This window comes from Myotis lucifugus, unplaced genomic scaffold (genome assembly GCF_000147115.1).
Source record: "Myotis lucifugus unplaced genomic scaffold, Myoluc2.0 scaffold_57, whole genome shotgun sequence".
In the NCBI taxonomy this organism is placed as follows: domain Eukaryota; kingdom Metazoa; phylum Chordata; class Mammalia; order Chiroptera; family Vespertilionidae; genus Myotis; species Myotis lucifugus.
In genome coordinates this window covers 5258177-5278919 of record NW_005871105.1, presented here as the reverse complement: position 1 = coordinate 5278919, position 20743 = coordinate 5258177, and the positions used below count along the sequence as shown (strand labels likewise).

The following is a 20743-nucleotide window of genomic DNA, read 5'->3' as shown; positions in this document are numbered from 1 at the left end:
CTATTAGAGCACCCCCATTTTCCTTCCTCAGTAGTACATGAATCAGTAGGACCCAGAAGCTATAATTTCTATAAGTTGCCTTCTATATACTCAAAGACCCTCTATTTTTTATTATAGTCTTTTACGCATTAAACAATTAATTATCAAGAATTTACTGTATGTGCCAGAAAATGGCTGTTAAAAGAAATACAAATATGCATTTGCAAAGTTGTAAAATTCTGTCATTTGGGTTTATTGACATGGAGGTGTGACTGAGATGACCCTGCCCACCTGCACCACTGGGAGCTGGGCTAAGCGAGCATCATCTAACAGCTAGAGATATGTCCATGGTATCAACCTAAGCAAAGAACGCTACTCACCCAGAGCCATAAACCTCTGCTGTAATTTTGTTATATTGTGAAATGTAAACTCTTAAAAGAATATACACTGGAACTGCCCATAATATAAAATTATGACCTAGAATTTTAAATGAAAAACAATTAATTACATTACTCTAGAAGATTTTGAGCCTATATTGACTGTGACATTTCATCTTTTATTTCCTTTCTTAAACTTTCATTCATTTAAATTTTAGAACCAAATATGATAATAAAATATAGTTCTTTAATGCATATAATACATGTTAAGAACTGCGTGTGAACCTAATATTTGTAAAGTTAATAATTTAAAAGTGTATTACAGAAATTTCTGTTGAATGAAATTTGTTCTTAATTACATAGAATGAGCAGCTACCTATTAGTCTTCCAGGTTAGATTACTTAAGTGAAAAGACACAGTAGAAGTCCCTTGGACCACTGTAATTGGTGCTATGGATAATGCCTATGTGATTGGCATTTCATATGAGAGGGAAAAAATAGCCTCTATATTACTACGACTTCATTTCTTCTTTTAAGAAGTGTTTGTTAAGCACATCTCCTATGTGAGGTCTCCCCCTCCAGCTTTCTATATTTATTAATGACCTAACCAACTATCCATTCCCTATAAAAAGAAACCTGCACATCATCTCTTAAATCTGCTTGGCATCCGATTAGTCACCATGCTCCATGGCGGCTACTCCGTGTCTCATACATTGGCTCCCTTCTCCTTTACTACACTTCACACCTTGGTTCTTTTCAGGGTGTTAGGCAGTTTCTTGTCTCCCTCATCCAGTCTCTCCCCTTTAACATTGACCCACAGGCATCTGCATAACACATAAGTTTCATCAACTATTTCTTATTGCCTAAGTGCAAGTTCCTTGACAGGATATTTAAGTCCTTGGCTTAGTTCTTCATTTTCTTCCTGTAATTCAGCTCATGTACTTGTTTTCCAGTCATATCACTACTTTCTCTAGACAAACGTCCTCTCATTGCTCAATGCCTCTGTTTATACTGTTCCTCTCTCCCAGCCCCGCCGAGACAGCCGAGAGTGTATTAGAACAGTTAAGAATGTGAACCCTGGTGTTGGATTTCCCTGGTATTAAATCCAGACCTTACCACTTTCTAGCTGCGGGTTATTGGAAAAGTCACTTAGCCGCTCCCTGTCTCAGTTTCATCACCTATGAAGCAGGGATTATAATAGTACCTATGTAAAAACATTAAGAGAAGTTTATAAGTGAATATATTTAAAGAACAAAACCTAGTTTATCACAAACACTGTATAAATATGAATATCTCTAGTAGAGACTCATTCCTCAATCTTCTAGATCAGTGTTGGCGAACCTTTTGAGCTTGGTGTGTCAGCATTTTGAAAAACCCTAACTTAACTCTGGTGCCGTGTCACATATAGAAATTTTTTGATATTTCAACCATAGTAAAACAAAGATGTATATTTTTGATATTTATTTTATATATTTAAATGCCATTTAACAAAGAAAAATCAACCAAAATATGAGTTCGCGTGTCAGAGGTGTCATAGGTTCTCCATCACTGTTCTATCTAGAAAAATTCTATTCACCCTTTTTTTGTGAAACATTCTCAGACATCCTAAGAAGAATCCTCCGTACCGTGCTTTCTTTCCTTCATACCTTATGGGCACCTGTATTAAATCAGTTAACGCATTGTATTATAGGGATCTGTTCACTTACCTATCTCATTTAGAAACGTAAACTTATCCAAGGAAGAGACCTTCTTATATATCTCTGTATATTAGTGCCCGTCACACAGTAGGTGTTCTGCTACATGTTGCTTAAAGGAATGAATGATACTGACATTTGGATTTTGAAACAACTTTTTATATTATGAAGAAACAATCTACCATAAAAATTTCATTTCAGCCAGACAGTTTTGAACAACTTTAAAAATTAATAAGTTTAATAAAATTAGATTGTAAACATAGTAAAATGCTTATAAGATGAAATGCTAGTTGTTATGTTTTGTAATGTTATCTATTGTTACATGATAAATTACCTCAAAAGTAAGTGGTATAAAAAAACAATAACTTTTTTATTTTATTTTACACTCTTTCTGGGGTTCAGGAATTTGGGAATGGCTTAGTAGGGTGGTTCTGGCTTAGGGTATGCCTTGAGGTTTCAGTGAAGATATTTGCCAGGGCTGAATGATTTCTGGGGTTTTAGAGCCATTGGCAAGATGTCCCACATGGCTGCCCATTAATGCTGGTTTGTCCTCACAACATGGCAGCTGCTTCCTCCAGAATGAATGATTCAATAGAGAGCAAGGTAGACACCACAATGCCTCTTAGGCCCTAAGCTTAGAAATCACACACTTCCCCCCCCCCCTGCAAAATCCTGTTGTTTACACAATTAATGTTTGAAGAGACTGTGCAAGGGTATAACTACCAGCACGCAAGGATAATTGGGGGCCATTTGGGAGGCTGGCTACCACATATTTCACCTCCAGAAATTAACTTTGCTAATTTATACACCTTGAGAGAAATGCTTTCATATATGGTACGCCATCCAATACTCTCGTTGACAAAGAGATATTATAATTATGATAGGTTCAAACAGAAAGGTGATGTGGTAAGATGACTCATGAGGCCACATCTAGGAAGGTAAATATTCACCAATGGATTTGTAATGAAAAAAAAATTTACAAAGCTGAAATTTTATAGGGGAAATGTATAAATTCTTCAAATACGAAGTTCAAATAGTCTTAGATAATTGAAATTTGAATGATCAATTTCTGGAACCCAAAGAATATAAGCTCAAAGAATTTGTATAATTGTAGTACAAAAAAACTCATATTAATCTTTGGTTGGTTGGATGGGACACATCCATTCAGATTATAATTCTAATCTTCTTTGCTCTATTTAGCAAGTTCAAACCTGCCTTTTTTATGTTGATTCTTCACAGAAAAAAATCATTTGCTTCAAGAGTTTCAAAATGTAAAAGTTACTCTTATGCTTTGGATATTATTTTAATTGATACATTTCAAACATTTAATAGGGATTAATATTCTTATGATGGTGAATCTTTTGTTCTATATGACAATCTTTGAAATGTGTTTTGCAAATGATTAAAAAGCAAGGCTAGTGGTAGAAGGAAGCACACTGGAAATACCTCTGAAGGCCAAACAGTAAAGGCAGCTGACCTTGAGCTCTAAATGACTCTCTGGCACTTTAGAAAGGTAGGTAAAGGCTTTGAAGACATGAAAAACTGATCATAGGGAAATAAAAATATTTTTCCTAAGTACTGTTCTGGATTGAGAAGAATGATTCTCCTCTGAAAAACCTTCACAATCCCTTCTTTTCTGAATTTGATCTGACTTACCTGTACATAATTTGCTTCTGAGGCATTTATGGTATTGGCGTTTAAGTGCTTCTTTCAGAAATCTTGGGTTCACTCTACAGCCCTAAAACCTACAGGATAACATGACTAGGGACTTGCATTTCCTTGTCCATGAAATGCAGATAGCACCTTGCTTTCTGGTTTGCAAAATTTGTGACTTCGATTCTCGTAATCAAATAAGACAAATTATAGGACACCAAAACAGATACTAGAAAACAGATTTTACCCACCCTTCATTTTTTAATAAGTATAATGTCCAAAGTGTATTCAACCAACACTGTGGTATATCTGTCAGAGTTTGCTCAAAGTAGAATCACTATGAGTGATGCAGAATAGGGGACTTATTATATTTCCTTTGAAGGCATTTGCAATGTGTCTGGGCTGGGTCGGAAGTCAGCAAGGAGCACATTGGTGTAGGAAAGGAAGAATATCTGTTTCTTCTACCCTTCTTAATTTTGGGCTGGGGTCCCTTTAACAAAAGAGAAAACGTGTTCCAATTTAATTGACATATGTTTTATCTGACACTGGGGTCTTCATAGGAAAGAAAGGTCTCAAGAAGCAGTTAAACCTAAACACTTTTAACCTAAGTTTGATGAAGAGTGAAAAGTGGTGGGAAAATGTGATAGGACAAAAGAGTCACGAGCCAAGTGTTGTAAATTGGGGCAAACAGCAAGGCCTGTTCATTTGATTCCTCTGGTTTTGGGGAAGTAAGGATGCTCCTTTCCTTGGAGTAGAGGGAGGGTACCTCTCCCATGAGGGTTTATGACCTGCTTTAGGGGAAGATCAGAAAGTCCTTCTAGTGCCTGCCATTCCTCAAATTCCTTCAATTGAATAAATTCAATATGCAAGGTGCCAAATTTTAGGATATGGTGTGCTTAACCCTGTCATTGGGAAGGGCAGATGGAAATAGAATAGGGACAACTATGGACAAACCAGAACTGACAAGGACAAAATGGAACCCTTGTTTGACTCACATCACCTCAAATCATGATGATGTGGGTGAGCTGCAGGATAAATTGGTGCCTTGACCAAGGAATCTGCACAAACACCTGGCCAGGATTTGGAGATGCCGAAGGAGGCAGCCCACTAACAACTGGCAGACACGCTGAGGTCTGCTGCCACATGTCAGGGTCAGCCAGCATATCGGAGATAATGTGCTTGAGCTGCAACAGCACCTGCCCTACATCAACCTTCAGAGAATAAACAATGGCTTAGTACTTCTTTTTTACCTCACAAAACTCATACAAATTTCTCTTGTGCCCAACTTACCTGTAAAGTACTTGTAAAGGAATTCTGGGACATGTAGTTCCAGCTTAGTGATTTGACAGCATGCAAAGCTACCATGTAGGATGACTATAATTTATCATCCAAAACAGAGATACCCATGAAAGTGAAATGAATAGCTATTAATATTTATTTCAGGACCACAGGCACAAAGCAAGATGCCTGATTGCCCTGATATTATCCACCCTGCATTTAGTTCTCTCCTGGAAGATGAATGTCTTCAGAAACTCCAAGTTAAGGGTGATAGGAGGTGTGGAGGGGAGAGGAAGGACAACCTTACTTTTTTAGTAATTGGGGCTAGGGGGTCACAAAGATTGCTGGAGCTCTTGGCCCCAAAATTCTGCAAACCAGCCAGGAAGCCCTTCCAGAAATCACAGGGGTGCCCCAATAATTTAATAACTCTCTCAGGACCAAAATTTGTAGGATTTGGTTGAAATTCCTTACAACTTCTTTGCTTTATTTATACAGAGAGAACTTTTTCTCTAAGCAATACATACAAACAAATAGGATTTCTAAAGAAATGACCATAAATGTAGGCATTAGTGGATGTTCTGATTTCCCTCTAGGTCAGAATGTACAAGAAAAAAAAAGAAGTAGTAACTCTTGGCTCTTCTTGCCTAAGAATGAGGGTCATAATTTATTAGCATCCTCATTCATAAGAAGGGAAAAAAATCATTATATGGCAATACCAGGTGGTCTCAAACAACATTTGGTAATTTTTGCATGCATTCCACAAAACATACTTATTTCAAAACAATTCCGTAAGAATTAGATAAGCTAATCTATGTAAAACATACGTGCCTGGCACATAGGAGGCACTCATTAAATGTAACTAGGATATGAATCTTATTACCAGGAAGTAAGATCAGTAATTTGAGAAGAGAGCCAGCAAGGACATGATGGTAGGAAGCATCAATTTCTTATGAAAGTCTAGCAGACATCTCCTGATGTGCCTTTTAAATAGATTTTCTAATGAGGTGTGCCATTTATCTACTGCTCTTGGAAATTAATTTCCCTGATTTTTTCCCCTGGCACTTAGCCCAGTTAAGCAGGTGCACTGTTTGTCAGACTAAGGTTAGAGGGGGAAAATGATTCAGGTAAGACCCAAAGTCAATCACAATGTGTAAATTTAACATTTAACAGTTATGTATACAGGTATTTTTATAGGTGTCTGTGTGTCTGTGTGTTTATAGAGATGTCTGTGTGACTGTATATGTATGAATATGTTATTACATTTCAGGAGACTGGAATACTGAGACACTAAAATGCACCATTTTAGACTTTACCAGTTCTCATGTGTCCTGAGTTTTTAAGAATATTTAACATTTTGTGTGCTTCTTATTCTGATTCAAGTCTTATCTCATATTCCACATTTTCTGTTCAATGTTCCAGGACTGTTTGGTCCTCTTGGTCACTAAAGTTTTTAAAAAAATGCATTTAATTACACAACTCCAATCTGTTTATAAATATCTCAAGGAAGCAGAAGGCTCTGTAGCCAATGATTCCCAGACCTTAATCAAAGTTGGTTGATTCTTCATGAAACAAGAGGGGAGAAAAGAAAAGAATTTTTTCATTTTAAAGAAATATTATTAATTCTGTTGTTCCTGCATTTGGTCTTAAAAGTCTCTTTTGAAATTATGATAAAATGACAAATATTATTTTTGCCAATGCTTTTTAATGTCAGTTATTTATTTATTTACAAAATCAAAGGTTGATAATTCTGTGTTGGACCCCAGGTTTTTGCTGGTTGTCAATTCGAGGTAAAAAAGCCCAAAAGTATGCTACCAATGCTCTATGTCACTTGCTTAAACCTTAGCAAATGAGAGCTTATATTGGGATTTATAATTATGTCCATCTATATCCACAATTATAAATCATAGCATATGTTAATACTCACTTTTTGATAGACCAGCTGTTATATATCTTTCAGTGCTATGCTTAAATTCATTCCCTTAAAAAGAACCTTTCCTGAACTTTCAATGAAAATCACGTCACTCTATCATAATCCCTCATTATATTTTTTACTCTTTACTCATAGCATTTATTACAAGTTGTATATATTTAATTGGGTCTGATTATTTATGTAATATATTTCTTCACTGACCTGCTAGGTTTGTAAAAAGAATAGCTTTATTTCATTCATTCAGTTTATTTTTTCTAGTGCTTATACATATGAGCTCAATAAGCATTTGAATCAATATTAATGTAAAATAATGATGCATAAATAAGTAAATAAATGAAGGGAAGGGTGGTAGAATTGTTTTACACTCTGAATGTTGAATAATGAGTATAGCATTTCTTTATGAAATATTAGTTTATGATGACATTGATAGTGATAGGATTTACATTTATAATACTTTTTAAACTTCTGTCTCCCTGAGTAGACGATAAGTATCACAAAGGTAAAAGTCTTATTCATCTTAATATATCTATCTCCATGCTTACTGCCTGACACATATCATTCAATAGAATTTGTATGATCTAAACAAAAAGTATTTCCTAAGCATATATAGCAAGCAAAAACAAATAAACACATGAGCAAAATACAAAACAAGAAAAACAGAACGCATGACTTTCAAGACAAGAACCAAAGTAGTTGAATGCAGGCTCTGGGGGCTAGAACAGTGGGTTAGAATACTGGCTCCACCATTTAGCAGCTGTGTCGCCTTGTGGGAATTTACTTCTCTGTGCTCAATATGCACCTTCCGGTGCAGGGCTGAGACTCCTGAAGACTCCTGAGCAGAGTCAGAAGATGACTGAGACCCTTGTTCTCCTGCCATTCCATGCAGTGGCTCAGACAGATGCAGATGGGCAAATCTAGAGACCCTTCTCTTAGTTGCTCTTTAGTTTGATAAGGAAAGCAGGAGGGCAGCCTTATGGCTGGGGTGGGGGGGAAGGGGGGATGATAACTTATTTGAGAATGGATACCATATAGTCAGAATTAAAGTGCCGAACACCCAAGAGGATACTGGAAATGGCAGTCCTATAGTATTTGGAGACTGAGAGAAGGTGAGATCATATATTGAGCCTGATGCTGAGGGGATTATCCTAGATCAGTGATGGCGAACCTTTTGAGCTCGGCGTGTCAGCATTTTGAAAAACCCTAACTTAACTCATATAGAAATTTTTTGATATTTGCAACCATAGTAAAACAAAGACTTATATTTTTGATATTTATTTTATATATTTAAATGCCATTTAACAAAGAAAAATCAACCAAAAAAATGAGTTCACGTGTCATAGGTTCGCCATCACTGTCTTAGATTCAAAGACAATCCTGCTTATTTCTCCACATTGACATTGAATAATTACCAGGCACTGTGGTATGTGATTTGTATGTATTATTTCATACAATACTCATAATGCCTTGTGAGATATTATTACTCTTATTGTCATTTTACAGTTCAGCAAACTGAAGCACAGAGTGCTTTGAGATTTTTTCCCCACTATATAACACTGTTTGTCAGAACTCAGCATATTATAAATTGGATTATGAGCAGGATGAATATAGAAATAATTGGCATGAGGCGTTGTGGTCTTGACTTAGCTTAGAGACTTTGGAAAAGCAGAGGTCTAACTGAATTGTATAAACATGGCAAAAGCTGATTTTCTGATCATCACACAGCTATTAGTTGGAGAGCACCAGGACTAGCCTGAGGTGGGTAAAGAACTTACCTTACATGTAAAATTTAAGAGTGTTCTAGAAAATTCATCAATTAAAATTAATGATATTTTAATGCAATATTTAACAATTCAGAATTAATGCAAACAACTGTGATTACAAAATATCAAAAATTCTAAATGAAAACAGGATCACTTTCACCAAATTTTCCTTTTGTTTCTGGTTCCAATATGGTTTGGCACTGCCCAAGGAGGGAGGCTTGAACTTGAATGCTATCAATATGAGCTCAGAGCCCATGCTTGTAACCATCGTTTGCTGATGTTTCTCTGGATATGAAAGATAAAGAAGAGCCAAATACAGCTTAAAGAACATAAGACTGATGGTCAAAGATAATGGTGAAGCCATGGAATTGGTTCTTTAGGAGGAAAGCAGAAAAAAATGACTAATCTAATTTCCCTAGTGTATTTAGAAACTTAAGAATCTATAAAGTGTGGCTTCAAAGACAGAGAACAAATAAAAATCTTATTTAACTTTAAACTTTTTCTTCTCTTAGCACTCTTTTATGAGTGTCAAGAATCCAATTACTGATCTTAAGGCGCCTAAAGCAGTTTCCCCTGCATCTTGTGGTGTACATTTCTGTAAGAAATAGAAGATACTATTAAGAGTACTTGAACACTGAGAAACATTTTTATCTCATATAATAGAAGTGCTGGAAGCAGGTGATAATTCCAAGATTGGATAATTCAATGCCTCAGCAATGTCATGGACTCAAGTTCTTTCATTTTTAACCTTTGCCTTTCTTAGTGATCTAGCTACAGTTTGTGTGGGCATAACGTGGCTACAGCAGCTCCAGGTTCTCTGACACCATGCCACAACTTCTTGTTCCCCCTTTCCACAGCAAGAAAACCCCTCCAAGAATCTCCCATCCAACATCTTATTCCAGAAACAATTGTGAATTCTTGTCATTGTTTGATAGCAGTATAACATAACATAATAGCTAAAAGTCATGCTCTGGAGGGTACAAAATCAGACTACATCATTTACTAGCTGTGTAACCTTAGCCATATTATTTAAATTCTCTGTGTCTCAGTGTTTCTATATTTAATATAGAGATAAAATAATATAGCTACCAAATTGGATTATCGAAAGGAAAAAGTGAGTTAATATTTGTAAAGTTCTTAGAATGATATCTTCCAGGTAACATGCACTTTATAAGTGTTACCTACTGTTGTTATCTGAGGATCCTCACTGTGATATATGTAATTTAACTCATGGAAACAGGAGAGGTAAGAAAGTAAAGTTATCTGAGTACTCTTAAAAAGGAAGACATTAATAAAAGGTTTAGTTGCATTGTATATTATTCCCTTTGAAATGATTTGGATGTCTGAGGGAAGGAATAAGAATTAACTTGAGGACTGCTATCTTATTCAAGATCTACATATCTACTAGTATATCTATATCTATATCTATATCTATATCTATATCTATATCTATATCTATATCTATATCTAATCTATCTATCATTTTTAAAAGTTGTTGTCCAAGTGGCTAAAAATCAGGAACTTATCTCAAGCCAGCAACATTGACTTCATAAAAGTAGTCTAATTTGACTATTTTAAAACCAGGCAATATATACATGGCTGCAGAGTTTATATAATACATTTAAGCATAAGGATAATTAAACAGATGTCTATTTTGTTGGATTTTATTGTTATGTTCCTCAGTGAACACTTAGAAAGAAGGGGAATGGATAAATGGTCTCAATCTATTCAGATCATAAAAACTCCATTTGCAGTATTCTTCCATTGATATTATATATAGAAGGGCTAAAATGTCTTTAATGATGTCAGTACAATCCAGTTCTGTATATATAACTCTTTTAAAATTCTCAATTGCAATAATAAAATCCATTCATTTCCTCTCTCTGAGATTTAATCTATCCATTCAGACTACCATACCTTGCTCACACAACTCTCCAGAATGTAGCAAAATAAGGACCAAAGAGTAAAGTTACAATGACATTGAATCCTGGAGATAGGTTTTGCTGAGGCCAGCATTTTATAACTTGTCATCCTTGAATGGGTTGTGAATCTTCTCAAATAGAACATAAAATTTAATATTTCCCTAGAAATCTTCTCTCTCCTATCATTTCCCCACTCTGTGGAATCTTACCCATCAGCATAAAAATGGAATGTTTATTCCTTCTTTAACAGTACCAACAACAGAAAACCCACTATGATTCCAGTCCTCCTTCAACCATTTCCGAATTTCTGTCATTTACTTTGCAGTAAAATGTACTCACTGCCTCTAGATGCTTCCTACTTGGTCTTGAATGCATCCCAATGAAACTATCCTTTGAGATTGCTAATGACATCTTCATCATTAGAGCTAAAAGTCATTCTCACTTGACCTATCAGCTACATTTGTCAGTGATCATTCTATCCTCAAAACAATTCTTCACTTCATAACTTCATATCTATCTAGTACAGCTAGTACATTATGTTCTTTTTTCTGTTTCAATTCCCCCTCCCCTCTCTCTCTCTCTCTCTCTCTCTCTCTCTCTCTCTCTCTCTCTGTCTCTCTCTCTCTCTCTCTCCCTCCGTCCCTCCCTTCTTCCCTGTTCATCTCTCCTTCTCTGCCTTGTTCCTATATTCTAAATGTTGGAGTGCTCCTGGATATACTCTCTTGTTGATCACATTCAGTGTCATGTCTTTCAATACCTTCTATTCTCTCTCAAACTCCCAAGTTTCTATCTTCAGTGAGGACTTCCCTTTTGTAGATCATAGTGAGCTATACAATATGACATACAGATGTGTAAAAGGCAACTCAAGTTTGACAAGTCTGAAACTCAACTACTTGTATGCTCCCCCTAAAATCCCTGCTGCTTCTCTCCAGTTCTTCCCATTTTAGTAAATGGCATTTCAATTGTTCTGGTTTCTTATACCAAAAACCTTAAAGTTATCTTGTATCCTTCTCTTTCACACCCTATAGGCAAACTGTCAGTCTATACTATTAATTCTATCTTTTAAATACATTCACAATCTGATCACATCTCATCCCACACACTGTTAAAACCCTGATAGAAATTATGGTAATTTTTCTGCTACATTACTTCATTTGGCTCCTTTCTGATCTTCCTATTTCCAACCTGGAATTCTTCCAATACTCAACACAGCAAAAGACATTACATGAGTGAAATCACTTCATTCCTCTTTCAGTGACTTCCTATCACAATCAGAGTTAAAGACTAATTTTGAAGTACTTAACCTTTAGATAATATAATATGTTGGTATAATTCTAGTCTCTTAAAATATCAAAGAGAAAATAATCTCTGCAAAGCTAAAGTAGTTTTTTGAATTAAGGAAAACATAAGTCTAAAATTTAATTACAGGTTGATGAAAAATCAGGTTCAATGTATACTGTGTTTCTGGGTAGACCACCGCTTCAATCAGATCTTAAACACTGGTCTTACCCCTTCAGAGAAATTTTCTTATAATTTGAATGAGAAGAACAATATTTTGAAAATCCCTAAAATGTGTAATTGCTTACATTTTTATTATTTAATCTCTCATTCTGCAAATACTTTATATCTCCTAACAGTGGTCAGTAAACCGCGGCTCGCGAGCCACATGCGACTCTTTGGCCTCTTGAGTGTGGCTCTTCCACAAAATACCACGTGTGGGCACGCATGTACAGTGCGATTGAAACTTCGTGGCCCATGCGCAGAAGTCGGTATTTTGTGGAAGAGCCACACTCAAGGGGCCAAAGAGCCGCATGTGGCTCGCGAGCCGCAGTTTGCCAAGCCGCAGTTTGCCGACCACTGTCTAGGATAAAAGAAAAGCACAAACTTGTGGACTTTATATGTTTTCTAATTTTATCCATTACAGTTATTAGAAGTTCAAAGACTTTTTATTTTTAGGTATTGGGATATCTAACAAGGGTAAACAAATTGAATCTAACCAGAGCTCAATATGATCACTACCGTGACAATTCCATATTTTTCTTATTATATCACAAATGATAATAAATGGACCTATCAGTCTTATTTTAGTCACAGCTACTTAAGTCAACTTGGAACTTAGAGTTTATCTGAAAATTTAAAGTCTTCTTTACCATGTTTTCCAGTACAATATGGGCCAACCATGATTTCTTTTGTTCCTGACCATCCATAACTTAGAGTTTATATTACAATTTGGGTAACATAACTATATATTATTTTAATATATTTCTATTTTTTCCCATGTTAAACTTTTATTTAGATTAAAACTTCTCAAGGGCAGCTGCATTATTGGTTACCCCATATTATTTGAACCACAGTTACCCAATAACATTCATTTTTTAAAAATATATTTTATTGGTTTTTTACAGAGAGGAAGGAAGAGGGATAGAGAGTTAGAAACATCGATGAGAGAGAAACATCGATCAGCTGCCTCCTGCACACCCCCTACTGGAGATGTGCCCGCAACCAAGGTACATGCCCAGGACCCTCCAGTCCGCAGCCCAATGCTCTAAACACTGAGCCAAACCGGTCAGGGCATAACATTCATTTTTAATTGAATACATGTGCTTACTAAAAAAAAAAAATGCAATTTATATTTCTGAGCACACAAAAAAAATGTAGCCAAGAGATACTTAAATTCATAAAATTGACATATTCATTTAGTCAAAAGAACAAATCTGGAAAAGTTTTTCTTAGTTTTTTGGGGAATTGCTGTAAAATTTTCTTCTTTTAAAATTACTTTTAGCAAGCTCTATTTCCAAGATTGGCTCAGATCCTCTAAAATTCGTACATCATGCAGTGGAAGAAACTACGGACTGGGTCTATGGCTTCTTTTCTTTGTTGTCTGACATCATCTCGTCTGAGGGTGATGAAGAAGAAGAAGAGGATGGGGACGAGGACACTGATACAGGTACAAAGATCAAAGAGACATATTTAACTGCTGGGACCAATATTAGATATCCGTCACAGGGGTTTGCTTACATTTAAGCAAAAATGAGAACTTGATCAATCTAAACCAAAATGAATATACTTCTGAGTGCTCATAGAGAATCAACAGAATGCCAAACTCAGTAAATGTGTCTCATGTGGCTTTCACCTTATAGTTTATCTGCCATTATGGCAAATATGTCAATAGTAAATGCTACCATCAAAGTAGCAATATAGTAGAAGGTCTTATATTGTACTACTATAAGCCCACAATAGAAACATTTGTATGTTTCTTGGAGGAAAGTAATAGCTGTTTCTCAAGTTTATCCTTAGAAATGCTGAAGTAAGTGTAAAACTAACATACATATAAATGTTTTATGCACATAAGTCATGTTCATAGTCATAGGTGTAGAATAGAGGGACACATTCTAAATGTTACAACAATTTAAATGTTATGCAACTAATATATATACTCATATGTTAATAAATAAAAATAAATAAACTCAAATCACACATAAATTACTATTGAATAGATGTGAAAAGACAGAGCATTTTGATTCTGCATTTTAGTGACATTTTTAGGGACAACCTTAGTCACCATGTATTCAGCCTTGGCTACCAGAAGGCTCCTATTATTTTAGCCCTTTATATGACTTTGTCTGAATTTGTATTTGCTTGGCCCCAGTGAGTGGTGGAGAAGAACAATAGAGAACTGAAATTCACATGATATACGAACTATGATGTATAATTTGGATCACTGCCATAATTTTATTGAACTCATAAAAGTAGAGCTCTGTCTAATAAATGTACCTAAACAAAGTTTATACTTAAAAACTGGAATTTTGAAAACAAAGTAACATAAGGACTTTTGTTGTCAAAACAAATAGATGTTTTTAAAAATTAAAAAATAAAATGGGAAAATAGAGAAGCAATATTATGCTATGTTAAAAATTTTTCTAATTTATTGTTTTCTGTCTTGGTTTAGGAGAAATAGAAGAGCCTCCCTTGAAAAAAAAAGGTTGGTGTGTTTTTTTTTCACTTTTGAAACTAAATTTTTTCTCTGTGGTAATATTGATCTTAAGCATGACTTAAATATACGTTACTTGAGTTTTAGCCTTAATTTATTTTTAATATAGAATATTTAATGATTTGATCAAGATTTATAGTTAGGAAAAGAAATACTCAATTCTTTCCAGTGAAACTGATCCCACTGTTTTTCAGCTGATTATTTCATTGATGCCTTCTTCAATAGATGTGTGAATCTGTCTACACACAGATCATTGTGAATTGGGATTGTGGGAATGAGGGATGAATTCTGTAGTCTTGATAATGCCCCAAGAAGATACCCATGATCTTTATTCTCCACACGGCCAGATTTATTGATTCCAAATTTGTCTTCTTATTTTATTGCTAGTGTCCAGATGCACGGATTCATGAACATTGAAAGGAAATTAATTAGAAGAAATATTTTAATATCGCCATTTGCCCTTTTTTTATAATAGAAGTGTCAACCAAATTCACGATCAATAATGACAGATTGAAACACACACATGCAATTGGTGCCAGTGAGAATGTTATATTTATTGTACATGTGTGAGTCAACTTAGCCTTTCATAGATGTAGAATAAACTTGCTTAATTAGACCTGCTTTCTGATTTAGCTAAACTTTTTCCAGCCCAGTGAAACACCCCAACTTCTCTTTCAGGTAATAGTCAGCAACCCAGCAGTAAATATCAACACGAGGCAGATTATTATTGTAGATCACGCAGGGAGAACAAAGGGTAAAATACTTAGCTGTAGCAGTGTTTGACTATGTTCTGTGCAATGAGAAAACCTGAAGTCATTTTCAAGTTCCACCATTTCTTACTACTTTTCAGTTGGGTCAAGTTTCTAAACTTTCTAAATCTCTATTGTCTTGCTAATGAAAAGACAATAGGATTCTACCAAGTCTCCTATCTACCTACTCCAGGACTTATGTGAGGATCAAATGAGATGAGGCACTGGAAAACAGTTCACAAACATTTGGTTGACCTGTAAAATGTTTGCACCTGGCTATAAAGCAAGTCATGTTCCTGGGCTGAAGAAATTCCAATGAGGCTAGTCACTAGGGCAGTGATGGCGAACTCATTTTTTTGGTTGATTTTTCTTTGTTAAATGGCATTTAAATATATAAAATAAATATCAAAAACATAAGTCTTTGTTTTACTATGGTTGCAAATATCAAAAAATTTCTATATGTGACATGGCACCAGAGTTAAGTTAGGGTTTTTCAAAATGCTGACACGCTGAGCTCAAAAGGTTCGCCATCACTGCACTAGGGAGAGGAAGCCAGGCTTTTCCATGTGACATTATTACACGGCACCCACAGCAACCGTTTCTGGGCTGGGCTTGGCTGTGGGCTGCATTTTGCGCCATGGGGTCTCGGCAGTGTTGGCTGTGATTTGGTGGGGTATCACTCCGGGGTGGTGCCAGGGCCTGTGTCCCACTTGGGGGAAGCCAAGTGTTGGTTTGTCAGTGCCAGGTCCACAGTACCATTTATTTTTAAATGGCCAGTGCATGTCATGGCAGCTCCTACATTGAGCATCTGTCCCCTGGTGTGTGTGTCATAGCAACTGGTCAGATGAACGGACACTTAGCCTTATAGATATATATAGATTGGATTGTTTTTGTTTTTATTTTTAGGTAGTAACTGTGGGACATGATGGCTGAGATAGTGTGGAGGATAATAATCTTGGAGGCACGAGCATAATCAGTCACTATGTATCGTGTAGGATCCTGAAGTACAGTTACCTGGGTATGCTTGGATGTGGTGTACAAGAATTCCTTGCAGGAATAGCTAGATCGTTATGCTGAACGACATGCTCACAAATTCAAAAGATGGGCACAGTAAAGGCTAGGAAAAAGTGGTATAGTTATGGAGTAAGAGCCTCAGATGGGCAGAGATTTCTACAGGAAAGAGTAGGAATTATGTCTGCAAGGGAAAGTAGGGAGTAAGGAACACTATCCTCAGGTACTTTTAGTGTGACTGAGAAAATGCCAACACATAAACCAGACTTGACACAATAACAATGTTTTAGTTATTGCTGTCCACGTTTAGCAGCAATATCATGGGGATATTTATTTTAGAGGAGGTCTTGCTGACTTCTATTGCTACCTCCCTAGAACACTGGATACAAACAGTGGGATCCAAATTTGGAGCTTCAGCCTTGCTTGAGCACATGATGATCACCTCACTGTGTGGGGTAAAATCACTCGGTGTATGTTAAATTTGAAAATATTAATTTGACCAACCAGAGAGAGCTAAACCAGTGAAACACGACTGTGACAAAGCCATCCAAAAATGAAAGTGGTCATGAAGCTATGGAGAGGAGGAAAGACAGGTTTCCCAACTCACAAATCCAAGATGAGAACTCAAGAAATCAAGAAAGACTTTAGCCATTACATCCAGGTTACAGATTCTAGATTAGTTTATTAGTCTTTTGAGGTAAGAAACACAGTTTTTTTTACATCTGATCTTCAATGAATAGTGCCTAGAACAAAGCCAAACTTTAAGCTAATCAGTTATTAGTCATTATCTGGAAATAACAGTTTGTGTATATGTCTATTGCAATTGGAAAAGAAAAACAAACAAATAATGATTTCTTACTTAAACATAAATTAAATTCTATAAAAATATAATATTTTCCATGAGTCAATACCCAATATTTAATAAAGAATCTGTTCTCTCTCTTTTTTTTTACTTGAATTTTCCTGTGGGAATATTTTAAAATTAAGTTTCATGTAATGATTAACATAAATTGCAAATTCTTACAAAGATATTTAAATGCACTTAAAGTGTTGGTTAAATTTGTACTTGCTCTTTGAAATAAGGGACTGTCACTAAGTTTGAACAGGACCACATATGATGACTGCTATTTCTGTAAGATTGTACCTGATGCATGTCAACGGCAGAGGAAGAGTCTCTTCTCTACTTAGAGCAAAACAAATTCCATCCTCCTTATAGCTGTGTTTTTAAATTGCCCTAAGGCTTCTCAGGTCAAAAAGAGCCCAGTAAATTTAAACTCAGGTCCTTCATTGTGTATTTTTCTCACTTTATTGAAATCCACAATAGCTCTTTGCCATCAGGGTGAATAAGGAAGAGCCAGGAAATTTGAGCATCATAAATATTCAAGACTTTAGGATTAGGCCATTGAGAAGATTGCATCGAGTCACCGTGAGTAAGATAGATGGACAAGTTCCCCTGCCAGAGATTTCATTGCATCCATCTTTGCTGGCAGCTTCAGCGGCTTAGACAAGGCTGGACACTAAGTGCCCGAAAAAATATGGGAGAAAAGGAGGGAGAATGGAAAGGTAACTAAACTTGTTAAAATTCATAGCCTCCGAATATTGGTTACTAGGTAGGTCATAGTAACATTGTTAAGAAGATACATTTATTTTTGGACCTTTTTAAATAAGTCTCAATCAGAACTCAGCTTCGTAGCTGCACTGTTGTATATTACCCTCAAGCTCGGACAGAACTCTGTGCTTTATACCCTGTCTTTCTCAGTATTGATCAGATCAGTGGTAACCAGGGAACAAAGCTCAGAGAGAATAGACAGTGGGCCTGGAGGTGTGCTTTAGGATGAAAAAGGCTGAGGAAGCAGAGGTAAATGGAAATATGGTGAATGACCCAGAAATGCACTTCCCAAGTAGTTGCAGCTGTTGTGAGTTCGGGACCCACCATGTCGGGCAACTTTAGTACCATGTGCTGCTAAAATAAGAGTTTGCCTCCATCAAGGCAAGGGAACTAGAACCAGGATGATGAAAAGAATAGTGGGTAAGAGCAGAGCCCAAAGGAACAGGCCAAAGAAAGCAAGAGATCAGATATTGGCACCAGCCTCATGGGGAATGAAAAGGCTGTCTGAGACAAGGCAACGCAGGCCCAACCATTCTAAGTCGTTCTTGTTAGAGCAAGAATAATCTCAGTGCTGCTACATTCTTACCTGTAAGTAAAATTGGACGTAATTGAGGTGCGTATGAATGGAAAACTGTTAAGTACATTGTATTCCAGACTCTCTTCTCTCTAGCTCTGTATGTTTCTTTTCCCCAAATCATGATAAACTAAGGTGCAGGTTGAATGCAGATGGCTTAATGTGTTCCCTGTTCTAGATTATGTATTTTCATTTAGAAAAACTGGCTGAAAAATAAGTTTTAAAAAATCAACACAGAGCCCAGTCAGTGTGGCTCAGTGGTTGAGCTTAGGCCTATGAACCAAGAGGTCATGGTTTGATTCCCAGTCGGGACACATGCCTGGGTTTTGGCATCCATCCCCAGTAGGGGGCGTGCAGGAGACAGCCAATCAATGATTCTCTCTCATCATTGATGTTTCTGTTTCTCTCTCCCTCTCCCTTCCTCTGTCTGAAATCAATAAAAATATAGTTTAAAAAATCAAAACAGAAAATTTATCAGTGGCTTTCAACTCTGTGTATCAAATTCAAATGATGTCTTCATTAGAATTATTTTGTCCACAAAAGACCAAAATCCATTTCAAACTGGCTTAGTGGAAAATATACTTTATTACTTCAAGTAAGTGAAAAATACAAGAGTAAAATTGGTTTGAAGATGTCTAGATATAGGTTTTTTACCGTCATTAGTAAATCCCCCCACCTCTCTCTTTACTCCTGACCTTGCTTTGTTCATCTGTTTCACTTGCTTAATTCTCAGTCAGGATATCCTCTTCCTGGCAATTATGATCACCAGAAGCTTGAGGCCAATATGTACATGTATGTGTGTGTGTGTGTGTGTGTGAATATATATATCTACACTAATAAAAGAGAAACATGGTAATTAGCGTACGACCGCTACCCTTCCCATTGGCTAATCAGCATATACTTATGCAAATTAACTGTCAGCCAAGATGGCGGCCGGCAGCCATGCACTGAAGCGAACAGGGAGGCTTGCTTGCTCCAGTGACTGCAGACTCCAACGTTCCCCGCCTGAGTTGCCGGCCTCTCAGCTGCAACTCTAAGCAACTATGTACTATGTTGCAAATATAGAAGCTAAACAAAACCCCAGAAACCAGCTTTCAGTCAGCCGGGCTTCAGCCAGCCAGACCGCAACATTGTATCAAATACAGAAGGTAAAGGCCAGAGCCGAGGCCTCAGAGCTAAAGCTGGCCCAGAATAGAAAAAAAAAAAGAAAAAAAAGGAGCAGTTGGGAGCTTCAGTCACCCGCCAACCTGAAAACGGCCCTCAGCCCCTCAGCCAGACTGGCCAGGCACCCCAGTGGGGACCCCCACCCTGATCCAGGACACCCTTCAGGGCAAACCAGCCAGCCCCCACCCGTGCACCAGGCCTCTATTCTATATAGTGAAAGGGTAATATGCCTCCCAGCACCTGGATCAGCGTGACAGGGCGCAGCGCCCAAACCCCCTGATCGCCCTGCGGCTCTGTGAGTGACAGGGGGTGGGGCCAGAACCTCCCTATCTGCCCTGCTCTGTTTGTGACAGGGGAAGGCACCCCAACCCCCTGATCAGCCCTGCTCTGTGCCTGATGGGGGGAGCTCCCCAATCCCCTGATCGCCCTGCGGCTCTGTGTTTGACAGGGTAGAGCCATAACCTCTCCATCGGCCCTGCCCTGAGTGTGACAGTGGCGGCGCCCCAACCCCCTGATTGGCCCTGTTCTATGGGTGATAGAGGGTGGCACCCCAACCCCCCTCCACGGGCCTTGCTCTGTGTGTGACAGGGTAGAGCCATAACCTCCCCATTGGCCCTGCCCTGAGTGTGACAGGGTGCAGCGCCCCAACCCCCTGATCTGCCCTGCTCTGTGTGTGACAGGGGGCGGTGCCCCAACTCCCCTATCGGCCCTACTCTGTGAGTGACAGGGGGGAGCTCCTCAACCCCCTGATGGGCCCTGCTCTGTGTGTGACAGGGAGGAGCTCCCCAACCCCCTGATCGACCCTGCTCTGTGTGTGACAGAGTACGGAGCCCCAACCCCCCTGATGGGCCCTGCTCTGTGAGTGACAGGGGCAGTGCCCCAACCCCCTGATTGGCCCTGCTCTGTGAGTGACAGGGGGGAGCGCCCCAACCCCCTGATCGGCCCTGCTCTGTGCGTTGACAGGGGGGTGGTGCCGCAACCTCCCCATCGACCCTGCCTTGAGTGTGACAGGGGGCGGTGCCCCAACCCCCCATTTGTCCTACCCTGAGCGTG

The 20743-nt window shown here is 37.7% G+C and overlaps 1 protein-coding gene across 1 annotated transcript in view; it reads left to right on the top strand.

Moving 5' to 3' along the window:
* Window positions 1–20743, top strand: part of TRDN (triadin) — an 82213-nt gene that overhangs the window by 36423 nt on the left and 25047 nt on the right. The window contains exons 3-4 of the mRNA XM_006089229.3: window positions 13375–13539; window positions 14542–14574. Of these exons, the coding sequence (XP_006089291.1) occupies window positions 13375–13539; window positions 14542–14574 (198 nt within the window). The remainder of the gene's footprint in view (window positions 1–13374; window positions 13540–14541; window positions 14575–20743) is intronic.